The sequence below is a fragment of the Nanorana parkeri genome, unplaced genomic scaffold, assembly GCF_000935625.1.
Source record: "Nanorana parkeri isolate BGI_ZX_2015 unplaced genomic scaffold, ASM93562v1 scaffold192, whole genome shotgun sequence".
Lineage (NCBI taxonomy): Eukaryota > Metazoa > Chordata > Amphibia > Anura > Dicroglossidae > Nanorana > Nanorana parkeri.
Window position 1 is genome coordinate 850,614 of NW_017306460.1, and position 27,835 is coordinate 878,448.

Below are 27,835 nucleotides of genomic sequence, written 5' to 3' on the forward strand. Positions count from 1 at the left end.
CACTCCCCCCCCCTTCCCCCCCCCCCCTCCTACTCCACCAACTGACCATTCCCATCCCGTCTCAAACTCCTATACTTAACTAAAGTTTGGGTCTGGACTGCAGGCGTCATGGCCCCCTCTTACACCTACAGCTCCATAGGGGAACTCAATATGTTTTAATTAAGTATGAAATAGCACATCACTTTATATTCATGCTCTCACTAATCTGTATCCATGTATGTGTTTAATACTTTATTAGCTTATCCCTGGGATAAATCCAGCCTCAAATCTATGCCTGTCAACTTGAAGAACCTTGAAAAGCTAGATGCTTATGCTGTGCAGGTAAGTGAAACTGAACGTTTGTTAATATAATACCCAAAACATAAAAAGGTAAATGGGACTTTAAGGGTGCAATTACAATTTGACATATAAAGCAATTTTTTATTGATGCAGATGTAAAATGACATATATACAATAAAAAGCACTTACTACAGAACATGTAGAGAGGGGTGTAATACAATCTAACATATGTTCCAATATACAGCTGTCCTTTTATCATTCATGTTACCTTGTTTTACCAGGTATTTTAGAATCTGGTGGGCATTCCATAAGCTTCCACCTGTAATAACATAAAAGTAAATTCTACCTTAAAAAATGTATAAATAAAAGATAAATATGTATAGGAGCAAGTAAAGCATTGTAACCGCGATCAGTGGATTGCAGGTGCCATGTTCTGCCCCCTGCAAACTCTTCCTATCATTCCTGTCCATACTGAGATACAACAAAGTCCAAATCCTAGCACCGTATGCCAGTATGTGACATTGGGTATTGAATAAACATATCAATACTTTAAAAACCCTTCCAGTGTGTGCCGGTGAATTACTTTTATTTACCATACTGAGATACAGACATTCAGTAACAGGGATGGAAGGAAAAATCAATGGACTACAAGTGCAGTGACGTCACTGCACTTGTATTCCGTTGAGAACTAGAAGTCCTTCTGCCATGATGGCTGATAGGACTTGTCGATGACATGGCTGTGTGGGTGGAGCCACGTACAGCATTGCCATTTTCAAAAACCAACCTCAGCCTACAGGGAGACGAATCCTGTGATTTGTAAGTGGGGGGACGGGATGGGGGTGGGGGATTTCAATTAAAAATATGATTTGAAAAGTAAACTTAGGCTTAAAGTTAGCCAATAAAGGGTAAAAAAAAGAGCATGTAAAGCTCTTGTTTTAGTTCGGACAGGGTAGGGAATGAATTAGACCCCTTGCAGGTTTTTTTTTGCTTTCTACGTTTTGTTTAGGAGGTTTACCTTCAATTCCTATCCCAGAGACATAGCAGGAAGTTTCTCGCTAAAGCAAGGGGAACCCCCCTCTTAGAGAGGTGTCACTAAATAGGTGTCCACATTAGAAGATTTCCCCTCACCTCCTGCTCCAGTGACAATTCTAAAGCGTTGCATTGTTCAAAGCTTTCTGTACCAGAGACAATGGTCAATAGCAGGGCTGTCCCTATAATGAGGCAGCCTTGGGCTGTTGCCTCAGGCGGCATCTCTTTGGGTCATGTGGTAGGGTGGCAGGCAGAGTGGCATGGCAGCTCTGCTGCACAATGTTTGCAGAGTGCCTGCTCCCCCTTTTTCACCAGAGCGTCCCAGGTTGCTAAAAGCCGGATGGGGAGATGTGTGAGGGCCATACACATCTCCCCACCCAGCTCTCAGCAAACTGGGACGCTCTGGCCGGTGTCCTGCCGAGCTCCTGGCAACCAGTGAAGTCAATGAGTTGGGTGGGACGCCGACTAGAGTTGGGGGGTGAGATGATTCCCCCCGTTAGCGTGTACCACCATCACCCAATCCACCACCACAATTTATGCAGTGGTCCGACTCTCCCATCATCACTACAAGATCTTGGTGAAAAATGAATGCAACTCTGGACGGAAAAAAATGTTGTGACATTGCATAAGCTCATCGGGACCCCTGCTGAGATCGCATAGCCCTCCTAAGACTCAGCACAGCCTAGCACAGACCCCGCACAGCCACCTGAGAGTCCACACAGCCCACCATGGAACCTGCACAGCCACCTGAGAGCCCGCACAGGCCACCATAGAACCTGCTCATCCATCTGAGAGCCCGCACAGCCCACTATAGAACCTGCACAGCCACCTGAAAGTCCGCACAGCCCATGATAGAACCTGCACAGCCACCTGAAAGTCCGCACAGCCCATGATAGAACCTGCACAGCCACCTGAAAGTCCGCACAGCCCACCATAGAACCTGCTCATCCATCTGAGAGCCCACACAGCCCACCATATAACCTGCTCATCCATCTGGGAGCCCGCACAGCCCACTATAGAACCTGCACAGCCACCTGAGAGTCCGCACAGCCCACCATAGACCCTGCATAGTCCAGCTGAGAGTCCGCACAGCCCATGATAGAACCTGCACAGCCACCCGAGAGTCCGCACAGCCCACCATAGACCCTGCATAGTCCAGCTGAGAGTCCGCACAGCCCATGATAGAACCTGCACAGCCACCCGAGAGTCCGCACAGCCCACCATAGACCCTGCATAGTCCAGCTGAGAGTCCGCACAGCCCATGATAGAACCTGCACAGCCACCCGAGAGTCCGCACAGCCCACCATAGACCCTGCATAGTCCAGCTGAGAGTCCGCACAGCCCATGATAGAACCTGCACAGCCAGTCTGCACTATTACACTAATTGTCATGATCTTTCCTAGACTTCTACTTTCAAAGCTAGTTATTAAATTATTACTTAAATCGGTAACAATTAAATGCAGGGGCAATTATTTAATATGAGAAAGAGTAGATTCATTTATATAGTCTTACAGATACAACTGGCCCTTTGAGGGCAAACATAATACTGATGCGGCCCACGATGAAATTAAGTTTGATACCCCTGTTTTAGGCTATGTTACATTTTCAGGATCTTAAAAATAACATGATGGAAAAGAGCTTCCATGAGTAGATTCATTAAACTTTATTTTTAGTTGTAACGGGTTACACAAGATGCACTGTTCCAGTCAGAAATTTAGCCATGTCGTACCACAATGCGCTAGTCACTTAATACTGTGTCCATGATTTCAGGTGGGCAAGCCAAGCACAGTAGAACAACTGGTGAGATCTCTGCTAAAGTTTGCACGAACAGACCTGGAGAAAGTCAGGGTCATCTGGATGTGGGTCTGTCACCACATAGGTGAGAAAAAGCCCATGAACCATGGAGAGGTTTGTAGCAGAATCTTAAACTATGAATACATATTACAGCAATATACAAGGTTTGACAAATTCCAGGAGCCAGGTTTTCAGTGCCCCTTATTGTAAAAAGAAATATTACAGCTGTTGCCTTTTTAAACCTTTTTTTGTTTTTGTTATTGGAAACCTATTAAAAAAAGTTACACTTTATGGACTATAAGATGAACATTTCCCACCCCACAGTCAACCTAAGTGTTTTCCAACAGCCATGGTAATGCCGGGCCTTCATTGCTGTTACAGTGCGGTCTTTTTTAAGCAAGCTGTTCTGGAGGAAGGGGTGAGGCCTCTGATATCAAGAGTTTAAATTGTAGGTAGCTGGGCTCCCAATTGGTGGCACAGTTGATTTGTCTAACCTTTAGTACAGTTTTCCTTTAATTTCTGTCCCCACCACCCTGAGGCATCTTTATACTGTTTATTTCTTCTAATAATTTCTGTCTGACAAATTACATAAAAAATCCAACAATGAGGATGATACCCAATCATTATTGCCATGGCTGGTGGGTAAAATTAGATACATGAGTGCAAAGAACCCATGAACCCAGAACAATTTAGAAAAGCCAGTGCATAATCCAATATGCCAACCAAAATGAATGCGATATTACTCTGACAATATCCAGCTTGCCTGTGTGGTGATGAGATCATTATTAATATTTATATAGCATGCTTTTCCTTGTTTGTGCAGATCTCCCCATAAGCTCATGTGACACTCCAGTGGTTGGGGAGATATATGATCAAATGCATCCTTCTAGTTCACCTTGTAGAGACTGAATAACTATGGTGGTTTAAGAGACTGGGAGGAAGACTAACAAAACTATTTTTATCCCATTTAGAATATGATTTAGAAGGTCTGGAAGACAAGTCCAAATGGACTAGTGATCCCTCCCAGATCCTACAGACTGGAAAGGGAGCATGTGAAGGATATGCAGGGCTGTTTGAAAATATGTGCAGGTAAGTCAAAATGTACCGTAGACAGTGGAAGTTATAGTCTAAGGGGAAGGATTCCTGTTTTCAAGGTCATGATATAACTATAAGCAGTAAGTCATATTCAACTGGACTTGTTCTGTAATGTTGAAGACATTTTGCATTTTATCCGAGCAGTTTTACCAGTTCTAATGAGTGTCAGTGACATACCTCAACATTTAAAGCCATGCAGGTAACTCAGACACCTCATCGAACCACCCTTGAATGTATTAAAGGAGAACTATGATGTGAGTGCTTTTCACTCAGCTCATAGTTCTAGCCGACCTGTGACAATGAGACTGTCACAGGTCGGCTCAGTAGATCGGGAGGTGAGCGAACACATACTGGCGTTCGCTCACCTCTCGATCCTGTCACGGCTCTCTGCCGTGACAGGGGAGGGGCTGGATTCCCCCCTCCCTGCTCCGATCCGCCAGTGCTGACAGGCAGAACGGACGGGGAGGGGGCGGGTACAGCTGGCTCTGCCTCTAGATAGTCGGCACAATTGTCGGGATCCGCTTCAGCTGTGGCGTCTCAGTATACCGCGAGCAGCAGCTCGCGGTATACTGAGCCAAGGGTGACGGGAGGATGCTAGTTTGTGTCCTCCCATTACCCTAAGGAGAACTATGGGGAAAAGCCTTAACCCGATAGTTCTCCTTTAAGGCAAATGTTAATTATTCAAGAACAGGATAGGAAGTATGAAAGTTGTGGAACCACCCTGTTTTAGTTACACAATCCCACCCTTTGGGGTCTACTCTGTTCTTGGACAATTAATGTCTGCCTTAAAACATTCAATGGTGAATGGATTAGGGTGACTGAGTTACCTATGTGGCTATATATGCTGGGGTATGTTACATAGTTACATAGCAGTTAAGGATAAATAAAGATACAGGTCCATCGAGTTTAACCTTTGGGTTGTGTGTGTGTGTGTGTGTGTTTGAGTTACTAGGATTACCTGTAGCCCTGTATATCTCGCTAGTTTAGAAAAGTATCTAGACGGGTCTTGAATGATTCCATACTCTCAGCTGATACCACTGTCTGTGGAAGGGAGTTCAACAATTTTACAGCACCTGTAAACATGTGTAATTTTATGTACCTGACACTCATTAGTACTGAAGAAGCCAAGCCAATTAGAACTGAAGATGCAGCACGGCTACTGTTGTGTAGATCTGCAGCTAACGCTTATTTAAAAAATCGATTAGTTAGCCGATTATTAAGTTCGATAAAAAAAAAAAAAAAATGGCTCCATTGATGGACTACTAGTTTCTATTGAGATTGTAGTCCATCACAGGAGCAAGCTTGGAGCGGTGGAATAAAAAAAAAGTGTGGTGAGGCACAATACAGAATACCAGCAGCTTCAGAGGAATACAACAAATGCCAGCAATAGTACTTTATACTATAATGTACTATTGCTGAGATTTGTAGTCCTCTGTAGCTGGCGTTATTCTGCATTGTGCTGTATATAATGTATTATTGCTGGGATCTGATGTATTCCTCTATAGCTGGTGTTATTGGAGAGGACGGGTATGATGCAGGAATAGAGAGGACGGGTATGATGGTGGAATGGGGTGCAAAGGACTGGTATGTTGATGGAACGGAGTGCAGGGATGGATATGATGGTGGAATGGAGTGCAGGGATGGAGAGGACGGGTATGATGGTGGAATGGAGTGCAGGGATGGAGAGGACGGGTATGATGGTGGAATGGGGTGCAGAGGATGGTTATGATGATGGAATGGAGTGCAGGGATGGAGAGGACGGGTATGGTGGTGGAATGGAGTGCAGGGATGGAGAGGACGGGTAGGATGATGGAATGGGGTGCAGAGGACAGATTACATTTCTAGTCTACACTTCTGACTTACCGTACTTTTAGATCATGGGCCCTCGATTGTCGGCGGGCCAGCGGCTAGTGAGGCAGCTTGCGGTGAGGGAGCTCACAGCGAGGAGGAGAGCAGCGGCGTGTGCGGCTTCAGCGGCATGTGCGGGGGGGGCGTGGCTTATGCATCCTGTGCGGTGGACGTGGCTTAAACGTCCTGTGTGGCGGCCGCAGCGGGAGCAGTGTGTGACGTGCGGCTCAGGCAGCGTGTGGAGCCCCGAACAGGCTAATCAATCGATAGCCCACGAATCGACGATCGAAAACGTTGACAACGTTTTCAATTGTCGATTTTAATCGACTAAATCGATTAACTGTTGCAGCTCTACTGTTGTGTGTGTGCCTAGACAGTGCTGATACCCTTGATCAAGCCACATTACACAATATCTTTTTATTTGTTTTGTTAGAGCTTTATTAAAATGTCACAAGTGACATTTCATTACGTTCTATGGGCTCACCACGGTGTGATGTGGTTGTACTGCCTCTCACTGTGGTGCACTTAAAAAAATTACTGCATGCCGTACTTTTTTTAAGCTTATACCACCACAAAGTTGTGTTGTGAACTTTGCCCACCAGTGGCAAATTGCCTTGTCTTGTGTTCAGGCTGCACTGGAAAAACGGCTAGCACAGCCCGAACACATTTGAACGGGCGGGTGTGAACGGGCCCTAATTGTTGCTTGATATGCACATCAGTAGAGGAGGAGTCATATCCTGAAAACTGTGATCAAACTCCCAACATCATTCATGATCTGGAGTGGCCTAATAGAGCACGCCAGGAACACCATGCCCGCATTGTATGGCCCATTCACAAAATGTGGACTGTAGTATGGAATCAGCAATGCCCATTGACTTCTCTCTAATACACACAGCAGATAGAGCTCCATCATTGAATGGCCTGGGCTCTGCAGCCGGCTTTCTTTTTCTTTGAGCAAATAGCATTCACTTTTATTGCACTCTGCTGGCTTTGGACTACCAAATCCAACAAACCACAATGCACATTTGCAAAGAACATTGCTGTGCTTTATAAATGTGCATAGCTCTTTTTTATCCCCTCTTATATACATCACAGTTGTTCCACTGCCAATGGAAGACCACCAATAGGTCGGCTCCATCTTCTTCATTTATCAACCACGGTCAGACATGACATAGTGATGTAAATACTGACACCAGGCATATATATATATCTATATCTATGTAGATATATATATGTGTATATATCTATATAGATATATAGATACTGTATATATACCAGCTCAGGTTCCTGTAATAAAGAGGAGTTGCTCTGCTGTTCGGAAGTGTTACAATGTACAGATTGTGTCAATGATGACTGGGGGACGGATGTTTCCTTTGGTTTGCCCTATGACATCATTTACCCAGATTGTACCCCTCATATCTAAGTACGGTTTAGGTCTTTTTGATTATTCTGTTGCTGAACAGCGTGGCATGTGTGGATTTTTCCAGCAGACTTCTAATGTTACTACTGATAGTGACACTTTAATCTCATCCATTTTCAGGCTTGCAGGAATACAGTGTGTAAAAATTGGTGGCTACTCAAAGGGCTTCTGTTACATTTTGGGTCAGACATTTTCTGAAGAGACGAATCATGCTTGGAACGCGGTGTATCTAAACAAGAAGTGGCACCTCCTAGACACCACATGGGGAGCAGGAATAGCAGACAGCAGCAGTAATAAATTTAACTTTCGGTAAGTAGAGTGAAAAAGATTTTCAAAGAGTACCAGAAACAATACTTTTGTACACTTATCCAAAATCAAATATTGTCTTACAGTGAAACTGTCGGTTATTTTAAACATTAAAGGCAAAAATCCAGACCAAACAAATATCGTCCACATACAAGAGACATGTGTAGTCTCACTTAAATCTTGGGAGTGCTTTGTGTATTTCTACCAGATCTGTGCAGTAATCCAATATGAAATCATTTCTGCACTTTGCCTTTGTGCAAGGGTTTCCTGTAATGTAGACCAGTCACTGCTGCTCTGTCACCTTGTACAAGGTGACTGGCCTTGTCTCCGCCCCCTCTTCTAGTTTTCTGCAGGCAGCTTGTAGGAGGTTGAGCCTGCTGGGTCCCTCCCACAACTCTGCACAGGCTATGTGCAGCACTTTGATGATGTTACCATCTTGTCAAGGTAATATCTGGTTTTGTGAAGGTATTTGATGCACACAGAGTAGATTTATACCAACTGTGGCTATTGTGGCATATATTTAAATAAAAGTCTGCAAGCCTCATGTTTACACTGTCAGCTTTTACAGCTGCTCAATCATTTTATGGGCTCTCAAATGTGCCCCCGCCATGTATCCCGAGTTTTGCTGTCCCTACTGCGAGCCTAGGTCCGGCGTGGTTTGTGAGCTGCTAGAGGAGAAGGAGACCAGCGAAAATCTGTTGGCTGATCCCCCTTCTATGGAGTGAATCCAGAAACTACGCTTATTTTGTCACTTCTGCTTTCAGAGCTGATCAAGCATGATCTGTAATTGATTATCTCCAGTGAAGTGCAAAGGTGACATTAGGGGTCAAAAGACAGAACCTGTCACCTCCAATGTGCTTGTATGTAATAGCAATGAAGTTAAGTACCAACAAAAATTAAAAAAACAAAAGGTAAGTAAAATAAATGTAAAAACAAACCCAATTTGTTTTAAATTCCTACCTATTGCCCGCTATATACTGAGAGCGCCGCAGCCAGGATGGATCCCGACAATTCTGTCAAGATCCACCTAGCTGCGTGAGTGACAGCGGGCTCTGATTATCCAGCCGTGCCCGCCCCGTTCACCGTCCGTTCCTCCACTCAGCGCCAAAGGATCGGAGAAGGGGATCCCTGCGGGGAGCGGTGACTGACAGTCTCCACTCTCTGCAGGGAGATGATCGGGAAGTGAGCGAGCGACGGAATGTGTGTGCTCACTTCCTGATCAATAGACTCAACGAGTGACAGTTTCATTGTCACACATTGACTCTCTGGGAATAAGCGTAATTCACTCACCTCATAGTTCTCCTTTAAATCAAGTTAGCAATGACATCTCCTATATTTCTGCCAGACAGGTTACTAATAAATTATTAGACTGGGTAGTGGTGGCTTGGTAGGGCTTAGGCCAGAACTTAACATGCTGTTGACACTAAATCAGAGATACACAGAGGCCAGTTTTCTGGCCGACAAAGGTTATACCAGGCACTTTATGGTGTCTGCTCTTTAAATGATTTTAAAGTCTAACAGGGCTATTCACAAAAGGGTGAAGAGTTTGGAGAAGTGAACAATCTAGGACAAAATAGCTGATTGGGAAAACTTCTCCAATTCAACTCACTTTCCAGTTCATCTATGTTGTCCTAGATTTTTCACTTCTCCTGCCTTCTCCAAACTCTTCACCCTTTTGTGAATAACCCATAAAATGTTTTTAGGCTGTTTCAAATGCTGATGACATCACTTACAATGGATGCTGCTCCTTGATGTTTAAGTTTTATTTTCCTGTACAATCAGCTATTTTCCTGATATCCTGTTTTATGGTGGCTCCTTTCCCTTGCAGGGTCCTATGGAGCCACCTTTGTTTGTGCTAGTAAGCAGTGCGTATCTCCACGAACATACAGCCAAAGCAAGTCATACCACTCCCTTCTCCCCTACTCTTCCTTTCTCCCTTCTATAAGCTAGTAGATGGAGAGCTGCTGCAGACTGCTCTGTCCCTTGTGATCTTGTACTGGACAGGATGTTCAGGGAAGCTGAGCTGATAGAGCTGGAGCTGTTTGGAAACATGATGATTGTAATTGTTTGGGCAAAAATTTTAATAAATACTTTGCTGGACAATTTATATTTGTTTGATCTGGATTCATAATTTAAAAAAAAAAGTTGAAGGTTTTATACTGCTTTAAAGTTTTTTGCTTCAAATGTTTAAAATAGCTAACAGGTTTACCTCACGCCCCATGTTCACAGCGTCTGCAGAGAAATTATGGAGCACCACATTCCTCTAAACACTCTTTTTCTTGCCATATGACTTCTGTCTTTCCTTAAAAAGGCCGCGTCACAGACCTGGTTACATTAGTAGTGCAGCACTGAATGCTGGGAAATGTATTGGATTAATTTTAGAACACAAGATCCAAGAACCTTGGAGATGGAGATGGGGTCCTAACTGTGATGTACGCCCGGCCCAAACCCGCTGTACGTCAATCCCACGTGACCATACACAAGTCTGAACTGAGCGTGAGCGTCACAAGGACGTGGCGATACCACTCTCAGCCTCACCCTGCACAGAGATTTCCCAGCTCGCAGGATAAAATCTCAGGCCAGCAGACTGAGAGCGATCGTCACCGGGTTGGTTAACTCCGCAGTTAACCCTTTACCCACCAAACTTCCACTTCCACCATGTATTTTCCAGAATACAAACCGTGCCCAGCAAATGCTGCGACTATTCAAAACACTTAAACATATGACCGGATTCACTATACAGTAGCACTCTTCAAAAAGCAAGGAGACTTAAGTTCGTATTTAGAGATAAGCTTAACGATTTTTAAGATCGACCTTTAATAAAAGAAACGGTGCAGAAAATATACAGAAAAAGATTTAATAAAAAGAGACAAAATATATACAACAGCAAAATAAAAGGGAATAAAAGAAGAATACTCAACAGTCCTGGAATTAGGAGTCCTGACAGAGTTCAGAGTTCAAGAAGCAAAGTGGAAGTCTGCAGGGCTCTTCCTCAAGCAGAATTGCAGCAGATAATGTCCAAAGATTAAAGGGGAACTCTTCTGCGATGTTAAGACTTCTAGTTCCTCGATGATGTTTAAGCCAAGAGCCTCTCTAGTTTCCAACACCAAATTTTTTATAAGCCCCTCTTAGAGGGTGTCCCGGAGCCAGCCCCTAGGCAGGGCTGGGGCGGGAAAGCAGGCGGAGGATGAACCTTTAGTTTACCTATCCTCGCCCAACTCCAAATGAATAAATGTAACTTGATTTTCCAACTCAGGTTTTATGACTTTAGAGAGAATGCGAGGGTCACCGCATCTCCCGGACCTGCTTGTTGATATAAATTGTCCACTCGTAATATATGGAGGGCCTAGTGCCATGCCTTTAATTACAACAGCCATAAAAGGCTTAGATCACAGCCAGAGCATCTCTTCTGTGGAATGTGGAGGGACCTGTCAGGTGCTCTGACTGGGGAAACAAACAAATTCTATTCTGCAACATTCAGACTCAAATCCCCCATCATCGTCACACAAACAAGCACTCATCACCTGAAGGGAGATTTCACATTTTGAATGTAATTATTCTTTGAATTGCTCATTATTGTAGCTTGATGACCACAAAGAAAACCTTTTCTTTTGGCAGGTACAATGAATTTTACTTTTTGACTCACCCTGCATTATTCATAGAGGAACATTTCCCTGATAATCAGAACTGGCAACTCCTACAAGTGCCGCTGTCACTCAAACAGTTTGAGGGAAACTTGTGTCGGAAGAGCAGCTTCTACAATGCTGGCCTGATAGCATCCTTCCCCGAGATCCTCCAGGTTGAAACAGGTATTACTTTAGATATATAAGTTTATATTGAAGGCAGGTCACAGAAATAATCAACATCGTTAACTCATCTATGCATCTCTTACATATCACATGTTATTGTACTTATAAAGGTTCAATTACTTCTATGAAAAGGGAAATGTTCAAATATTACTTGTTGCCATGTGATAGTTGTAGTTACAGAGGAAAAGGGACATACTGCCAAATCCCATACATGACCAACAAAAGAGAAGTATGAGAAGGGCAGGGAAGTACAAATCCATAAACACAAACGTTTCAGTACTTGGTTTTGTATGTTAGCAAAAGAGACCTTATTAAAAGGAGAGCTATGGGGCAACCTTTGTATCCCATAGTTCTCTTTAGGGTGACGGGAGAACATATACTAACCTCCTCCCGTGACCCAAAGCTCACTATATAGCAAGCTATTGCACACGATATACTGAGGGCACCATAGCCAGGATCTGGACAATACTGTATAAATCCACCCAGCTGGCTCAGTGACAGCTGCCTAAGAATATCTAGAGGCAGAGACAGCTGTGCCCGCCCCTTCCTCGTCCGTTCCTCCAGTCAGCGCCGGAGGATCGAAGAGGGGAGGGGGGAATCCCTTGGGGGAGTGGTGACCGACAGTCATCGCTCTCTGCAGGGAGACGATCAGGAAATGAGCGAGCAACGGTATGTGTTTGCTCACTTCCTGATCTATAGAGTCGACGTTTGACAGTTTTAATGTCACACGTCGGCTCTAACTATGAGGATGAGTGTAAATCTCAAAGTTTGCATAAGAGGACCAGATTTGCTGAGAACATTTGTAGAGCTCTGAAAAGGGCATACCACAGTTGTGTCCATGAAGTGCACTGTCTATATATTTTAAAAGCTATTAGTACAGCATTCCATAGACACAGCTGTGTGTGGGTCCTCATGACAACAAGTGAATTGTACCTTTTTCTTGGGAAGAATGATACTTAGAAATTGCCAGATGTTGGTAAACTTTATTTAACCACCTGCTGTCCGGCCGTTGTAATTAAACGGCCGGACAGCGGCTTCTTGAACACGGGTGGACGTTTTTATTTTTTTCAAAAATTCTTTATTTATACAAGCATGAGAGCACCATACAGTACCAACAAAACATTCAGGCTTTGCAGCCAGGCATGTAAACAACAAATACATATGTCAGCAGTTAGATACATAAACACAACAGGCCCGGCCATCCCTCCTCAAAACCAATCTCACATAGTATAACTATTACGGTCTGCACCAGCACTCCCATGACAGTTTCCGTTTTACTGGTATAGGACCTAAAAGGAACAAAACTGTAGTACTACGGATACTATCCCTCCATTTAGAGCGGATAGTGCCACCGATACATACAAAGAGCACAAGAGAAAAGAACAGCATGACAAGGAAAGCAAGAGTACAAAAAACACAATGACATGACAACTAGGGAAGGGAAAAAGAGAAACACACCCACCCAAGTCCGGTTCCACGGGCGTCCAGTCTCCTGAGGGCCACACCACCTTAGACTCACCCCTGGTTGTCTTGTGGGAATTCCGGGGAATCCCTGAACTGGTACCATGCAGCCCATGTACCAACAAACTTCTGCTGGGTCTTTTTGATGGAAGACGTGAGGTCCTCCATCAGTTTGATCTCCTCCACTCTCCCTGCCAACATCGCTATAGAGGGTTGGCAGGGTTGCCTCCACAGTGCTGGTATACAAGCCCGAGCTGCATTCAACAAATGAATCAGTAGAGAGCGTTTATATGATTTCCGCGATAGCGGTGCCAAGTGGAGGAGATACACCAATGGAGTAAACTGTAAAGTCAGGCCTGTGATCTTCTGAGCTAGAGTAGCAATCTGAGCCCAGAATGGGGCAACCCCAGGACATGGGTGGGCGTTTTTAAACGTCCCATCCCACCCCGCTCGTGCGGGGCGTGATGGGACGAGTAGGTAATCAGCCTGCAATCGAGCAGGTAATCAGCCTGCAATGTAAACAGCCGGCGATGGCTGTTTACATACAAGCGTTCGGGCATCTGTAGAGACGCCCGATCGCTTGTTATAGGCGTGCGGGTGTGCGCCCCCTCTGCCGCTGCTGGCGATCCTGAGCTCCGCTGTGCCCGGTGTCAGCCCGGGACCAGCACAGCAGCTCTGCGGCCGGAGATCAAATGGAGCTCAGTAAACGAGCTCCGTTTGATCTCCTCCTCCTCTTTGGAATGCACGAAGTGATGTGTATTACATCACTTCCTGCATTCAGTGTCACTCTCTGGTACAGAAACCGGAGAAAAGCTGGTGAAGCAGGTGTTTGCTTCATCAACTTCTCTGGGGGTCCCGAGGTGACATTAGAGGTCTTAAAGACCCCTGATGTCTCCATAAAGAGGACCTGTCACTGAAAATTGGCTATCACAAAGGGGGCTTGTTAGTCCCCTATGTGATAGCCATTGTTTTATGCCTAGGGCACTAGGCATAAAACAAGAAAGCACCGCCTTGGGAGCGCCCCTGCTGGTGGCACTACCACCCACTTGATAGAGGCAGATCAGTTATTCACAAAGTAGTAGAGAAAAAAAAAGACACAGACCACTCCACAGTGGAGGGTTCTGTGTCCTTCAATGATAGCAGAGATCATTGAAGGACACAGCCAAATTCATTGACACAGCCAAATCTTCATTTAACGGAAGGGATGTTCCAAAGCAGTGAGAACCGAGGGGTGGGAAACTAAAAAGAAACAAGAAAAATTAAGGAAAAATTAAAGTAAAAGTACAGAACTAAGATTCTCAGCAGGGAGCCAAGTCCATACTCATCGACGCTAGGTAAAAAAAATAAAATCGGGCTGCCTCTAACATGCGGGGGGTTGTGCCAGCAGCTGGGGGCCAACCCTAGGGCTGTGCTTTCTTGTTTTATTCCTAGCGCCCTACTCCGTCAGGAGGCGAAATAACCCTTCCGTTACATGACAATTCGGCTGTGTCCTTTAATAAACAGAAGAGAAACTTTTTTTTTTTTTTTTTAAATTCTACTGATCTATAGTCAGCTTAATACCTAAAGCCTAATAGATGACTCCATTTCTATTTTATTACAGTTAATGGAAAGGCTACCTTTTCTATTGAAGGGCGTTCCCCAGCACTCTTCTCTTTCACGCTCAATAAAACAGAAAAGCCCGGACTGATGACATTAAGTAAAACCGGGATGCAGCTGGAATTATATCCACAAGTGACTGGAAGACACAAGCTGGCGATATATACAAAAGCATATGACAGTACTAAAGAATCATATGATAATGTTGTTGAGTATATTGTGTATTGCACATCTGTAGATCTTGTATTTATGATCCCTAAGGAGCTGGATGTTATAGTCGGTCCTAGTTGGCTGACTGACAAGAAGGGCTTTCTGCAGCTCACATGCCGGGACCCAGTGATTAACACTCATGATGGTCGTTGTACTCTTGGTTTAACTCTAGCCAAGAGAAACATCGTTCTAGCTATATTACATGGCGATCACATCAAATCTGGAGATGAGAGGAGATATGTTCTGCAAACCCAGCGAGGAAACAGAGTGGAATTTAAAGTTCACCTTCCCCAGTCAGGTTACTATGCTCTAAAAATACACAGTTCCACCGGCCCAGGCAAGTATGAGTGTTTTTGTAATTATCTAATCATATGTACAGATCCTAAAGTGACATGGCCACCTTTCCCCAAAAAATTGCAGAACCCTGTTGGGCCAACTGCGTTAATGGAGAAAAAAGGTATTCTGCAACCCTCTTGTAATGATCCTATTATTTACACACCCACTGGACGGATTTCTCTCTCATTTACTTTGAAGGATGATATAAAAGTATTGCCAGCCCTTCAGTGTGATGATGTGACACTCAATGACTGTGGAGAAAAGCGTTATGTGACACAAGTTCAAAGAGGCCATCATATAGAACTGCAGGTTCGTTTGCCTAAGACGGGCTCGTATGTTCTCCAGATCTTTGCAGATAGCAAAACCTCTCCAACTAACTTTGAGTATATCTGCAATTATTTAATTTGCTGTTCAGGCATAGAGACTTCAGACCCAGGGGCCCCTGCTATTCCACAGATACCAGTGGGGTCCAGCAACTCAGCAGGTAGAAAAAGTTTTATCCAGCCATCGCAGCTAGGACAAGTGATCAATAGCACAGATGGACGCTGTTCTTTAAGTTTCTCCCTAGACAGAGATATGAACTGCCTGGCTACATTACATTCTGATGATAACAAGTGGAATAGCCAGATGGAAAGACGGTACATTCTGCAAATACAGAAGCAGCACCAGGCAGAATTCTACATACAGCTTCCAAGACCCGGCTCTTATGACCTCAGGATTTATGCAGATAGTACATTTCAAACTGGAAGCTATGAGCTTGTTTGCAGTTATTTTATATCGTGTTCCAATTCAAAGGCAGCTTGGCCGCCCTTTCCCAACATACTTCAGAACCCTGTTGGACCAACATCTCTCTCAGGGAAAAAAGGCCTCTTGCAACCTTCCCAAACCGAGCCAATCATTCACACTACTGATGGACGCTGCTCCATCTCTTTCACACTAAAGAAGGAGATGGGTATATTTGCCAGGCTGCAGTCAGAAGATGTGTTGTTAACAGAAGAGGGAGAAAGGAGACACATCCTTCAAGTCCAAAGACAGAACAGAGTAGAATTTCAGGTACAACTGCCCCAGGCTGGGATGTATGTTCTGAAGATATACACAGAGTCGGAGCAGGGCAATTTTAAATTTGCATGCAATTATCTGATTACCTGTGTGAATACTCAAGTGAAGTGGCCCTTGTTACCCCTTGAGCTATGCAACCCTTCTGGACCCAGTTATCTCTCAGATAAAAAGGGTCTACTTCGCCCATCCCACCTTGAGCCTGCCATCTTTGCAGATGATGGACGCTGTTGTGTCAGTTTTGCTGTAGATGAAACAACTGATATTGTGGCTACCTTACATTCTGATGACATCACGACAGAGGAAGCAAGGAGGAGATATGTTTTTCAACTGGAGAAGGAAGGTCGAGTAGAATTTCACATCCAGCTCCCTAAAGCTGGTAACTATGTTCTTAAGCTGTGCAGTAAGATGAAGACAGACCTCAGCAATGTTTACGATTATGCCTGTAATTACCTCCTATGTTGCTCCAACACAAAAATAAGGTGGCCATATTTCCCCATGAGATATAATAGCTGGAATTCAGGTTATGAACTGCTAGAGCCCAAGACTGGTGTTCTGCCAGCCAACACTGAAGTACGATTCAGAATTAAGGCCAGGGGGTTGGCAGCGGTGTCCGTCAAGGGCAAGAACTTTTGGCCTCTGACCTTAGGCCATGATGAATGCTGGGAAGGGGTTTGCAGCACCGCTGGAACCAAGGACATACAGGTTCTGGTGACAAACAATCTGAACAAGAATTATGCTTTGGTGCTTAGTTATCAGGTGAAAGGCATAGGTCATCAGAGACTGATCGAAAGCTCAAATTCCTCCTAGCTTTCTAAGTCACAAACTCCCTTCCAAGGCAACAGCTCCCTTACAATATGAATCATCTTGACAAGTACACTTGTCAGAGGTGCTAAAACATGATATGATGATCCGCTACACTGAAGTCTTGTGTGATATATTCCTATTCTAAATCAAGTTTTAAACTATCGCTTAGAGTTTGGCTGATGGACTTAAAGTGGCCATTAAATACTCTGTAGAGGTGCTACTTCAAAGAGGAACCTAGCAATAATTCTCTCTCTCTACAGATACAGAGTTTGTATATATTATAATGTATATGTTGATGCTTTAAACATAGCTGAAGGGGCATTTGTGCCAATGGACAGAATTGATCTACATTATACAAGTGGTACTATAGTAGAACGATCTTAAAACTTGTAAGAAATGTGAGGCCATGTTTACTACTTTTACATGCTTTGTTTTGCTATTTGACTAGTTTTTAACATATAGCTTTGCCTTCTATTTGGAAAAGCTTATAAAAACGAATGTCTCTCAATGGCAGTTCTGGATACCCCAATGCCTTCCTCTCACTCGTATCTTAGCAAGAACCTTTACAACTGCTCCGAGTAACATCACACATACTTCTAATATAAAGAGACTTGTGCTCAACCTTTTCGATTAAAACTAGTTTGCTTATCCATTCATAAAAGGCATTGTATTACATTAACACATCTGATTATTTCTGCATCAAATACAACAATGTAACATCTAACTTACTAGTAAACTAGATTTCTATTGTCTAAACAGGACTTCTTTCCCTTTTTACGACTACAGTCCCCCGATGATTGCTTAATACATCGATCAGCCATAACATTATGACCACTGACAGGTGAAGTGAACAACATTGATTTTTCTCATTTCAGTGGCACCTGGAAGTGGGTGGGTTATATTAGGCAGCAAGTGAACATTTTGTCTCCAAAGTTGATGAGTTAGAAGCTGAAAAAATAGGCAAGTGTAAGGATTTCAACGACTTTGACAAGAGCCAAATTGTGATGGCTGGACGACTGGGTCAGAGCAACTCCAGAACTGCAGTTTTTGTGGGATGATCCTGGTCTGCAGTGGTCAGGACCTACCAAAAGTGGTCCAAGGACGGAAAAACAAGTGATTTGGAGACAGGGTCATGGGCGGCCAAGGGTCACTAATGCACATGGGGAGCGAAGGCTGGCCCGTGTAGTCCGATCCAACAGAAAAGCTTCTGTAGCTTATATTGCTGGAAAAGTTCATGCTGCTTTAGGTGTCTGAACACACAGTGCATCGAAGTTTGTTGCGTATGAGGCTGCGTTGTCGCAGATGGGTCAGGGTGCCCACAGTGACCTGTATCCACCGCCTAACATTTGCATGTGAGCGTCAAAACGGAACCACAGAGCAAAAATGGTTCAAGAATGGCTTGAGCAACACATGACTGAGTTTAAAAGGTGTTGACTTGACCTCCAAATTCTTCAGATCACAATCCAGTCAAACATCTGTGGGATATGCTGGAAAAGCAAGTCCAATCCATGGAGGCCAATCACCTCACAACTTACAGGACTTAAAGAATCTGCTAGCGATGGCTTGGTGCTAGATACCACAGCATACCTTCAGAGGTCTAGTAGAGTTCATGCCTCAATTGGTCGGTGCCGTTTCGGTTGGCAAAAGGGGACCTACTCAGTATTAGGCAGGTCATAATGTTTTCGGTATTCGGTACACTGCATGTCCCCATAAGCGGTTCACCAGAAATGATGATCACGAGTCCGATTAGGTACTTGTGACTTCAAATGATGTAAATAGCTTGATTTTACTTTACATATGAATAACTAGACACAGAACTGAAAGGAAGACACATTGATTTGGTCCTATATCAGATACACAAGCTGGCTACAAGCAGGGAGGATTTTGCTGTTGTGTTTGTACAATTAAAACATGGAATCATGGCACAGTTACTGACTAACTTTAAACTGTTTGTAAATCCAATACTTTGCTGTTTTTGATAGAGTGGTGAGGTATTAGAACCTCTGTCAGATTTTATTGCCGTCTGTGTCACAGTTTGGGAGATTCATCCTCTCTCTTTGTCCTGGTGGCTATTGTCAGAAAGTGGCAGTGCTGGTGCTTGGCTGTTGGCTCCTCAGGCACCCACACTGTGAAATAGGGGCTCTGGGTAAGCTCTTAATCACGTTACCTTTTTTCGTAATAGCTGAATACAACTAAAGGCTTCTGTAGGACAGTCTCCACTTATGTAATGAACAAGCCTCATAAAGTCAACAATACACTTCATCTTCCCCGACAACCAAACCCCCCTTCATTTGTGTCTCACACACTTCCCCTCCCAGACACTGCAGTTCATAGCGGGAGAGCTTCACCAACAGAGGCAGTGCAGTCAATCCAGAGCAGTGGGCAGGACTAGGTGTGGCCAGGGGCTGACTGACAAGCTACAGGCTTGCGAAACAGCAACGACAATGCTGATGACCGTGCCCCCTGTAACACTTTGTCATACCACTCTCGCGCAAGCAGGCACAGAGAACAAGGGAGTGGCAACTCTGCTCTGATATCAAAAGCAGTACAACCTTGCTGCCACATCATCATAGGAAGCGGTCTTAGGTTGACTTAATTGGCAAGATCAACAGGTATTTATGGGACTTTGCAGGGGGGCTGGGAGAAAACTGCAAGTACAGATGGAGGCCATAGTTCTACTTTAAAAGGATAAAGTTCACCTTTTGCAAAAATTAAAGAAATACATAATATATAAAAAAAATATGCATTTCTTTCATATTTGCATTGAAGCCTGGAAACCATTGCAATCGTGATCACTCGATCACAGCTACAAAGCTCAGGCTTCTGCACATTGTCTCCCAGGCAGAGCTCGTACTGAGGTACAGAGTTTCAGTTAGGAGAAATGGGAGAAGGACGGCTGGACTTTAAACTGCAATAAATCACCTCATACAGTGTCTAGCCGTCCTCGCTCTAGGTAGATGCGGGAATATGGGCAGCTCTACCCAGAGCGAGGACAGCTGGATGCCGTATGAGGTGATTTATTGCAGTTTAAAGTTCAGCCGTCCTTCACCCTGACAGTTTTAAAATATGCAGAAGCCTGAGCTTTGCCGCTGTGATCAAGTGACCACGATTGCAATGCAAATAATAAAGAAATGCACTTTTTTTAAATATATTATTAATTATGCATTTAAATTTTTGCAAAAGGCGAACTTATCCATTAAATGTTGGAAGACCGGTATTAAGAGTTTAAATTAAGGGAATTGGTTACGCTTTAAGGTTAGGGTTAGTGGGAGGGTAACTGAGTCAGGTAAAGGTGATGTGTTAAGGCAAAAAAGGGACATTTTTAAAGTGTATATGTAAACAAAGCTTTATTTTGTTTTATTTTAATAAAGAAAAAATGGGTTAGAATTGAAGTTAAGTTAGTTTTTTTGCAGTCTGTGTCACCAAACGGCAGAGTCACACACTATACTTGTTCCGATGAGCACGGTCATCAAGACAGAAATAATGGCAAATCCAAACTATTACAGTTGTCACCAGAACATAATGCGAGGGGAAATCTTACAGTGGGACACCCGTTCCAGAATTCCCCTCACTTTGGAGAGGTTTCCCCTCACATCCTCTAGGACAGGAAGTGATGGGAAAGGCCCCAATGGAACAAGACCACAAAAACATAGACCGGCTGGGGTTTCAATCGTTCCCTACTCTATCCAAACAAAAAGGAAATGTTTTGGCTATAACAGGGGTAGGCAACCCTGTCTCTCCAGCTGTGCTGAAACTACTACTTCTGCCTCTGGGAGTCATGCCTGTGGCTTGCAATGCCTTATGGGATTTGTAATTTCAGCATAGCTGGAGAGCCAAGGTTGCCTACCCCTTGGCTATACGTATGCTTTTAAAAGGAGAACTATGGGGTTAAGGCTTTTCCCCATAGTTCTCCTTAGGGTAACGGGAGGACACAAACTAGCATCCTCCCGTCACCCTAGGCTCAGTATACCGCGAGCTACAGCTCGCAGTATACTGAGCCTAGGGTGACTGAGAGATGCCGATACTGAGACGCCGCAGCTGAAGCGGATCCCCACAATTGTGCCGGGATCCGCCCAGCTGCGTGACTGACAGCTGGCTCTGCCCATCTAGAGGCAGAGCCAGCTGTACCCGCCCCCCCCCCGTCCGTTCCGTCAGTCAGCGCTGGCGGTTTGGAGCGGGGAGGGGGGAATCCAGCCCCTCCCCTGTCACGGCAGAGAGCTGTGACAGGATCGAACGGTGAGAGAACGCCGGTATGTTTTTGCTCACCTCCTGATCTACTGAGCCGACCTGTGACAGTCTCATTGTCACAGGTCAGCTAGAACTATGAGGTGAGTGAAAAGCACTCACCTCATAGTTCTCCTTTAATTGTTTTCTGCTTCAAGGACTCCAAGTGCTGGGTTCTCAGCGTCAAAAAAACAACGCAATTCAAAAATGAATATGATAGCGAATACAAACACTCAATAAAAACACAGAAAAGAATATTCAAATAATTTATTTCAAGTATAAAAATATTTCTTTCCATTTTAGGAGTGTGATTTTGCAGCTAATTGTAGTTTTTTAGTCAGTCAGCTGCTAGCTGCTTTGCAAAGTCAATTCACATTCAAATAAAAATATAAAAAAGTTATAATAACATAAAATGAAAAGTGTTCCTTCATCTTTCTCCATCATCAAAACTGAGACACGACCCATGGCCAGGTAGTGGTTACATCCTTCTGGTTCCTCTGAACGTTATGTACATGGACTGGGCCTACACAAGAACAGTCATAGGAGTCTCCAGCTCGGCCACTGTTCTATACAAGCTGATTTCAGAGGACAGCAAGAAGAGGGTGTGAGAAGGTGAATTTATCTACATGTGAACTCAGGAGTGATGTATGGGATTGTGTATGCAAGTACTCTTACCCTTCAAACATGTACGCGTACTTAGCACGTAAGTATTAGTCTAAAATGTACACTATCCCATAGCAAACAACCACCAATACCATCTCCCCGATCTAATTTCAGTTAACTAGACTCTGGTTGGTACAAGGTATGGTACTTTGGGCAATGGCACCACTCTTTGCCTGGCCTTGTTAAAGTCTGAATGAGGCCACGTATAAATAATCTAGCATGAAATACCTCATTTACATATTTTAGAACTTCCCTAATTACTAGCTACTGCTACTGGGTTAAAGATTCATCCACAATGTCTATTTCGTTTTGGACTATGCTGTGCTATGCTGTGCTATGCTGTGGTTTCGGATCCATTCAGTTTGGTCGTAGTAATGCAGATGTAATACCAAGAGCTACACAAATAATATTTCACCACTTAAAAAATTAAACCTAAAAACATTTAAAAATCCACAAAATTCTGCAATAATTAAACATTCTATTTTTTTTATGTGAGAACTTGTTTAGTTAAAGAGACAGTGTTACCGTTCCCATTCAGAGCAAACCAATAGTGCCTTTGCAAAGGACCCCCCGACCTACTGATACATTGCCAGTGCTCCCCAGCAGCTCGTTTCTCCATTGCAGCTGAAGAGTATACCTGGTCATTTTGTATATGGGGGAGCATGTGGCCTCCTACCATGTGACAATGGTCACATCCAACAGCTGATTAGGTTCGATCACTGCCACATAACAGAAAGAGCGACGTCACTATTACTGACACCAGCTGACACTGGGGATTTTAGTGCTGCAATGAAGGAGGGGTGGGGAAGCACTGGCAAGGTGAGTATTAGTGGGACTGAAGTGGGGGGAATTGGGCCTTTGCAAATACACTGTCACTTTGTCCTGTATATGGAAGGTGATAGTGTCTCTTTAATAAAGGCAGAAAAGCAATTTGCAAAGTACTATAACCAGGGGCGTATCTGCCGCGAGGCAAACAAGGCGTTTGCCTGGAGCACATAATGGCATTTTTATGTTATTAGATTCATGTAAAATGGCTTGGTGAATTCTTACCAATACTGCCTTAGCCCAGATATACAATCAAATTATAAGGTTACACTGAATCACAAGCATCCTTAAAGAAACCCCATCAGGTCTTTAAACAAATCAGAAACCTGTCTGCGTCCAGAAAATTATTATTATACTCACCGATCCAGCAGCCGGTGACTTCTACCTCCCCCTCTGTTCCAGCGCTGCAGCCTCCATCAGTCTTTCAGGCATTCTAAACATTCGGGAGTGTTGGATGCCTGTGTTCCCCAATGTGTTGGTACTTTCCTCCAATCCCTATATCACCACTGAGTCCTGCAGTAACAGGGGTCAGAGGAAGGTTCCAGCACACTGTAGGGGACATACTATAGGTATTCAACACTCCAGAATGCTTTAAATGCAGAAGAACCAGACGAAGGCTGCAGCGCTGGAGTTGAGGGTCATTGGAGAGGAAAGTATACCACCTGCTTTTGGCAGTAAGGAACTGGTCTATTGATTTGTGAGGAAACATGACAGGGTCTCTTTTTAAGTCTCTTACTGGAATAGTACATACCAAACATAGCAGTAATGAGTCTCTCCATGCACTATATCATCAGAAAAGTCCACTAACTACAAAGAATTAGAACACAAATCATGTATTGTAATGCTTGAATTCACCCCGCAAGGGCTTTTATGTTTTGTACATTAAAAGCAGAATATATAAAATAAGAGTTCTAATGGCTCAGCTACAAGGTGTAGAAGACGCATACAAATTGAGGTCAGGCAGGTAAGGTGAGCAAATGACTCACCAGTCACATTTGGTGACCAGGACTGGCTCCGATGTCCTTTGTGGCCTTTCCACAGGCGGCAGCTCCCCTAAACCATGTTACCTGGTGTTTGTGAAATGTTGAAGTGTGCGGTGACTCTCTTGTTTCAGCTCTTCAATATGAGAATCCAGTCGCTGAAAAAGATCCTGTGATCGCAGCTCTTCCTCCTGTAGGAACCGTGCAGCTATTGTGCTGGCTGGGGACGATGGTGGCATTGGGAGCTACAATGAGAACATGTGAAAGGAGAGATAAAACAAAGCTACAAAAGGCACCATGTATTAATACAAAGAATTGAAATTAGCAAGAAAGAAGCTAGAAAACACAACTCACAACCATTACCATTTTTCTGACGTATGGTCTCCTGGTGCCCCACTTAGCTCCCACAATGTAAAGCAGGGCTGGACAAATCCCAGGAGCCAGGTCGCCAATGCTCCTTAAAAATGACAACTGGTGCCTAACTTTTGAGGTTTCATCTAGTTGCCCTCAATGGAGCGGACTCCTACAAAAATCCCACTGGCTCCTGAACTCCATATTACCCCCGAGCATAAACCAACCAAGAGAAAAATACAAGAGTTACCACTGGCATTCTTCTACAAATGCTAGTTTCCTGGCTGCCATGCTGATCTCCCTGGCCTCAATTACTGCACTCACTAACCCGGAACTATGTAGGATCGTCACTTTCCTGGAATTAGTGTGCAGGAGACGGCTTCTGACTTTGACAGCTGAAGAAAGTCAGAAGCCGTCTCCTGCACACTTATTCCAGGAAAGTGACGATCTTACAAAGTTACTTTCCTACATTAATCTAAATGTAAAACCGTTTTAGAGCTGATTCACATCAAATGCGTTGGCGCTGCGCAGACTATTTTCTTTCCTCCCCCATCTCAAGACAAGGCAATTTGCCTTGTAATAGATGGGCACAGTTGCATGCAGTACTTTTTTCAGTGCAGCGGGCCACGACGTGGTACAACCGCATTGCACTGTGCTGTGCCCATAGAACGTAATGAAATGTCACATGTAAGGTAAACAGTACTTCCTACAGCTGATCTTTTCTGCATTATTGACTTACTATGCCTTGCCCTGCACTGTCTTTGCGTGGAGGCGATCATTCTGGTACAGAAAGGTTTTGCTTTCTCATGTCAGAGCCTCAGGGAGGAGAACAGCGAGCAGAACAGCAGTGACATCACCAAATCTCCTAAGACTAGCAGTCAGAGGCAGCAGTGCCTTAGATCTCACATGGCAGATATACAGCTATAAGGCTGTAGGTACAAAAGTGCCTAGGCACCCTCACATACCAGGAAGTCACTGCTATTTGTCAGCAGGAACTGCAGACAAACTGTATATTTTTCAGGATACTGCTTAACATTTTAAGATTTTGTCTGTAATATAACTGTAATATAGCAAATCTTACATTTTTGAGTTCAGTTCTCTGAAGAACGCTTCATGGAATAAAACAATGATGAGACTTTTATTGCTTAAGCACAGTTCCTATAAAAACTATCAACCATTTGGAACACAGACTATACAGTACATAGAATGGTACACAGAATTGCAGTGGAATTAATCTTCTATTTAACATAAGTGAAATCAGTTATCACCTGCGACCGGTTGGAGTCATCATCCGTGTGGACATCCCCTTTGCTGTGCTCAGAGGACACCGATTCCAGAGAACTTGTCCTGCTTAAACCTTTCAGAACGAAGGCAGATTCTCGCTGAGGCTGGAGAGCAGACAGGAGCTCCTCATACTGCCGAGAGACCTCGTTTAACCGCTCATTAAGTGTATTCAGCTCTGCCTCATGCTTGTCCAGCAGTACCTGGGACTTCCTGCGAGTTAAAGGAAACAAATGTGTTATGCATCAGATAACATTTCAGATAACATTTCATTAACAAATACATGAAATGAAGTACTGATCCCGAGGGAAAATATTTTCAAGTTATGGTTTCTATTTGTGCAGCAATTTCGATATAAGGTACCTGGGGCAACCTAAATGGATATCGGTATAGAGCAGTGTGTCCAATGTACTGCCTGCAGCATTTCGACAGTCACATAGCTAGATCCTGACCAAGGGAGTGGAGACATTCATGAGGGTCAAACTTCAAATCTACATGCATATAAAATGCTTCCCGAGGGGACATTTTGAACCTCCCCCTTTAATATTAAGGTCGATGCATTAGAGACATATAAAAGCGAATAATCTCCCCCCCATTACAACTGCAGCCTCAGGTGTTGTTATAGAGTTGAAGTACAATGCCTGGTTACTGGGAAATACTTCAAGGGACTTCTGTAAAAGTTGGCCATTCAGTATTCTATTTTGAAATTTAATGGCATGAGATGTGGTACTGCCTTAGACCATTTGTAGGTACATAGTTAGACAGGTTGAACAAGACACAAGTCCATCAAGTTCAACCAATAAGGCAAAGAAAAAAAAAAGGGAAGAGGAAATCAATAGAAAACCTCCATAACAGAAGTCAATGCCCACGTTTGATCCAGAAGAAGGAAAAAAAATCCCCTTAAAGCATAGTTGAGTTTGCTCCAACAGGGTGAAAAAAAGCCTTCCTAATCTCCTAAGGGCCAATTCACACTATATGCATTGGGTTGCGCTTTTTTTCCAGCGCAGTCACAACACAAGACAAGGCAATTTGCCTGGTCACGCAAAAAAGTACACCATGCGATGTGCTGGGATCAGCACTGTGCCATGCGCTGCACACCAGCTACTGTGTGATTAGCGCAGCGGCTGGTGTGAATGGGCCCTAAGGCAATCGAATTTTTCCTGTAAATGTAAATATTCAGTTCTGTGAATTTAGGAATGCAACCCCATATAATCATCTGAGCTGGCTGGAATTAGTTTCCACATTTTTACAGCTCTTACTGTGAAGAAGCCTTCCTAAGCCCCTTGTGTTTTAGACCCTCTTAAAGTGACAATAAAGTTAAAAAAAAATTTCCCTCCCCATAATGTTAATGTCAGCACTTACCTTAAATGATGTCTCCTAATCCGATCTTCCTCTTCTTTCCTGTCCTTTTCAGCCCTCTCTCCAGTGCTGCTGCGGGTGTCCGTTCCAGCGCTGACTCCTCGGTCCTTGCAGGCACTTCCGATCCCGCTGTGTCTGCATGCAGGTGCACGCGTCCATAGACTTACCTTGCGTCTCTGCTCGTCTCCCGCCCGAAAATCCGAGCTGCGCATGCGTCCGCCTCAGGATGCTTTACGGCTGCCCGAGCAGTTTCGGATTCTCGGGCGGGTGCGTGGGGCGAAAACGGGGTAAGTTTAAACCCCTGTTAAAGCGGGGTTTTAAAAAGAAAACTTTTGGGATATATCTACTGCTTGCTAGCAGTAGATATAGGCAAAAGAGGAGGGTTTAGAAACCCTTTAACCTTGATCTTAAGGAGAGTAACTTTGCACCAAGCATGAAGCAGAAGTTTGTGCTATGAATTGGTTTTCATCCAGAACAGTGAACATGGCAGTACCATAAATTGCTCTCATCCAAAGAGAACCAGTCTCCTCACCTATCTACTGCAGTCTGGATATCAGACTCTTGTGTCTGCACAACATGCTCCAGATCCTTCCGAGTCTGGCACAATTCTTTCTGTAGTCTCCGGTTCTCACACTCAAGATTTTCCAAAGCCTGAAAGCAGTAAGATATTGCGATCTTAAATAAAATACCTAGGAGGTTATTATTACTATTATACAAGATTTACTGTACATAGCGCCAACAGCTTGCGCAGCGCTTTACAATATAAGCAAGACATTACAATCACAATACGAAGACAAGATGGTAAGGAGGTCCCTGTCCGTGAGAGATTACAATCTAAAAGGGAGGTTATACAACAGAAATATATAATGTAAGTAAAAATGCAAAAAGAAAAAAAATATAAGAGGAGGTTTAAAAAAACTTGGGGTAAATATTGGTAACAATAAAGCACAACGTTATTATAAAGATGCCGCTTATCTTTATGTAATTACTATAGGTACTTAACCAGCTCCAACAAAAAGGACTCTAACTGTAGCTCTGCTCAATCAGCTTGCTATGTGCATGAAGAGTGCACAGTGTAAGGGCTAATTCACACAGCATACTACAAT

At 43.9% G+C, this 27,835-nt stretch overlaps 2 protein-coding genes across 2 annotated transcripts in view; one reads left to right on the plus strand and one right to left on the minus strand.

Moving 5' to 3' along the window:
* LOC108786115 (kyphoscoliosis peptidase-like) overlaps positions 1-17,341 on the plus strand; it is a 34,319-nt gene extending 16,978 nt beyond the window's left edge. The window contains exons 5-10 of the mRNA XM_018555336.1: positions 239-321; positions 3,079-3,187; positions 4,074-4,191; positions 7,586-7,774; positions 11,390-11,580; positions 14,642-17,341. Coding sequence (XP_018410838.1) covers positions 239-321; positions 3,079-3,187; positions 4,074-4,191; positions 7,586-7,774; positions 11,390-11,580; positions 14,642-17,049 — 3,098 coding nt within the window. The 3' untranslated portion in view covers positions 17,050-17,341. The remainder of the gene's footprint in view (positions 1-238; positions 322-3,078; positions 3,188-4,073; positions 4,192-7,585; positions 7,775-11,389; positions 11,581-14,641) is intronic.
* A 6,400-nt stretch (positions 17,342-23,741) lies between these two features.
* The window catches only part of CEP63 (centrosomal protein 63), a 27,166-nt gene continuing 23,072 nt past the window's right edge, over positions 23,742-27,835 (minus strand). The window contains exons 14-16 of the mRNA XM_018555325.1: positions 27,262-27,380; positions 25,358-25,583; positions 23,742-23,983 (exon numbers count right to left, since the gene is read on the minus strand). Of these exons, the coding sequence (XP_018410827.1) occupies positions 23,822-23,983; positions 25,358-25,583; positions 27,262-27,380 (507 nt within the window). The 3' untranslated portion in view covers positions 23,742-23,821. The remainder of the gene's footprint in view (positions 23,984-25,357; positions 25,584-27,261; positions 27,381-27,835) is intronic.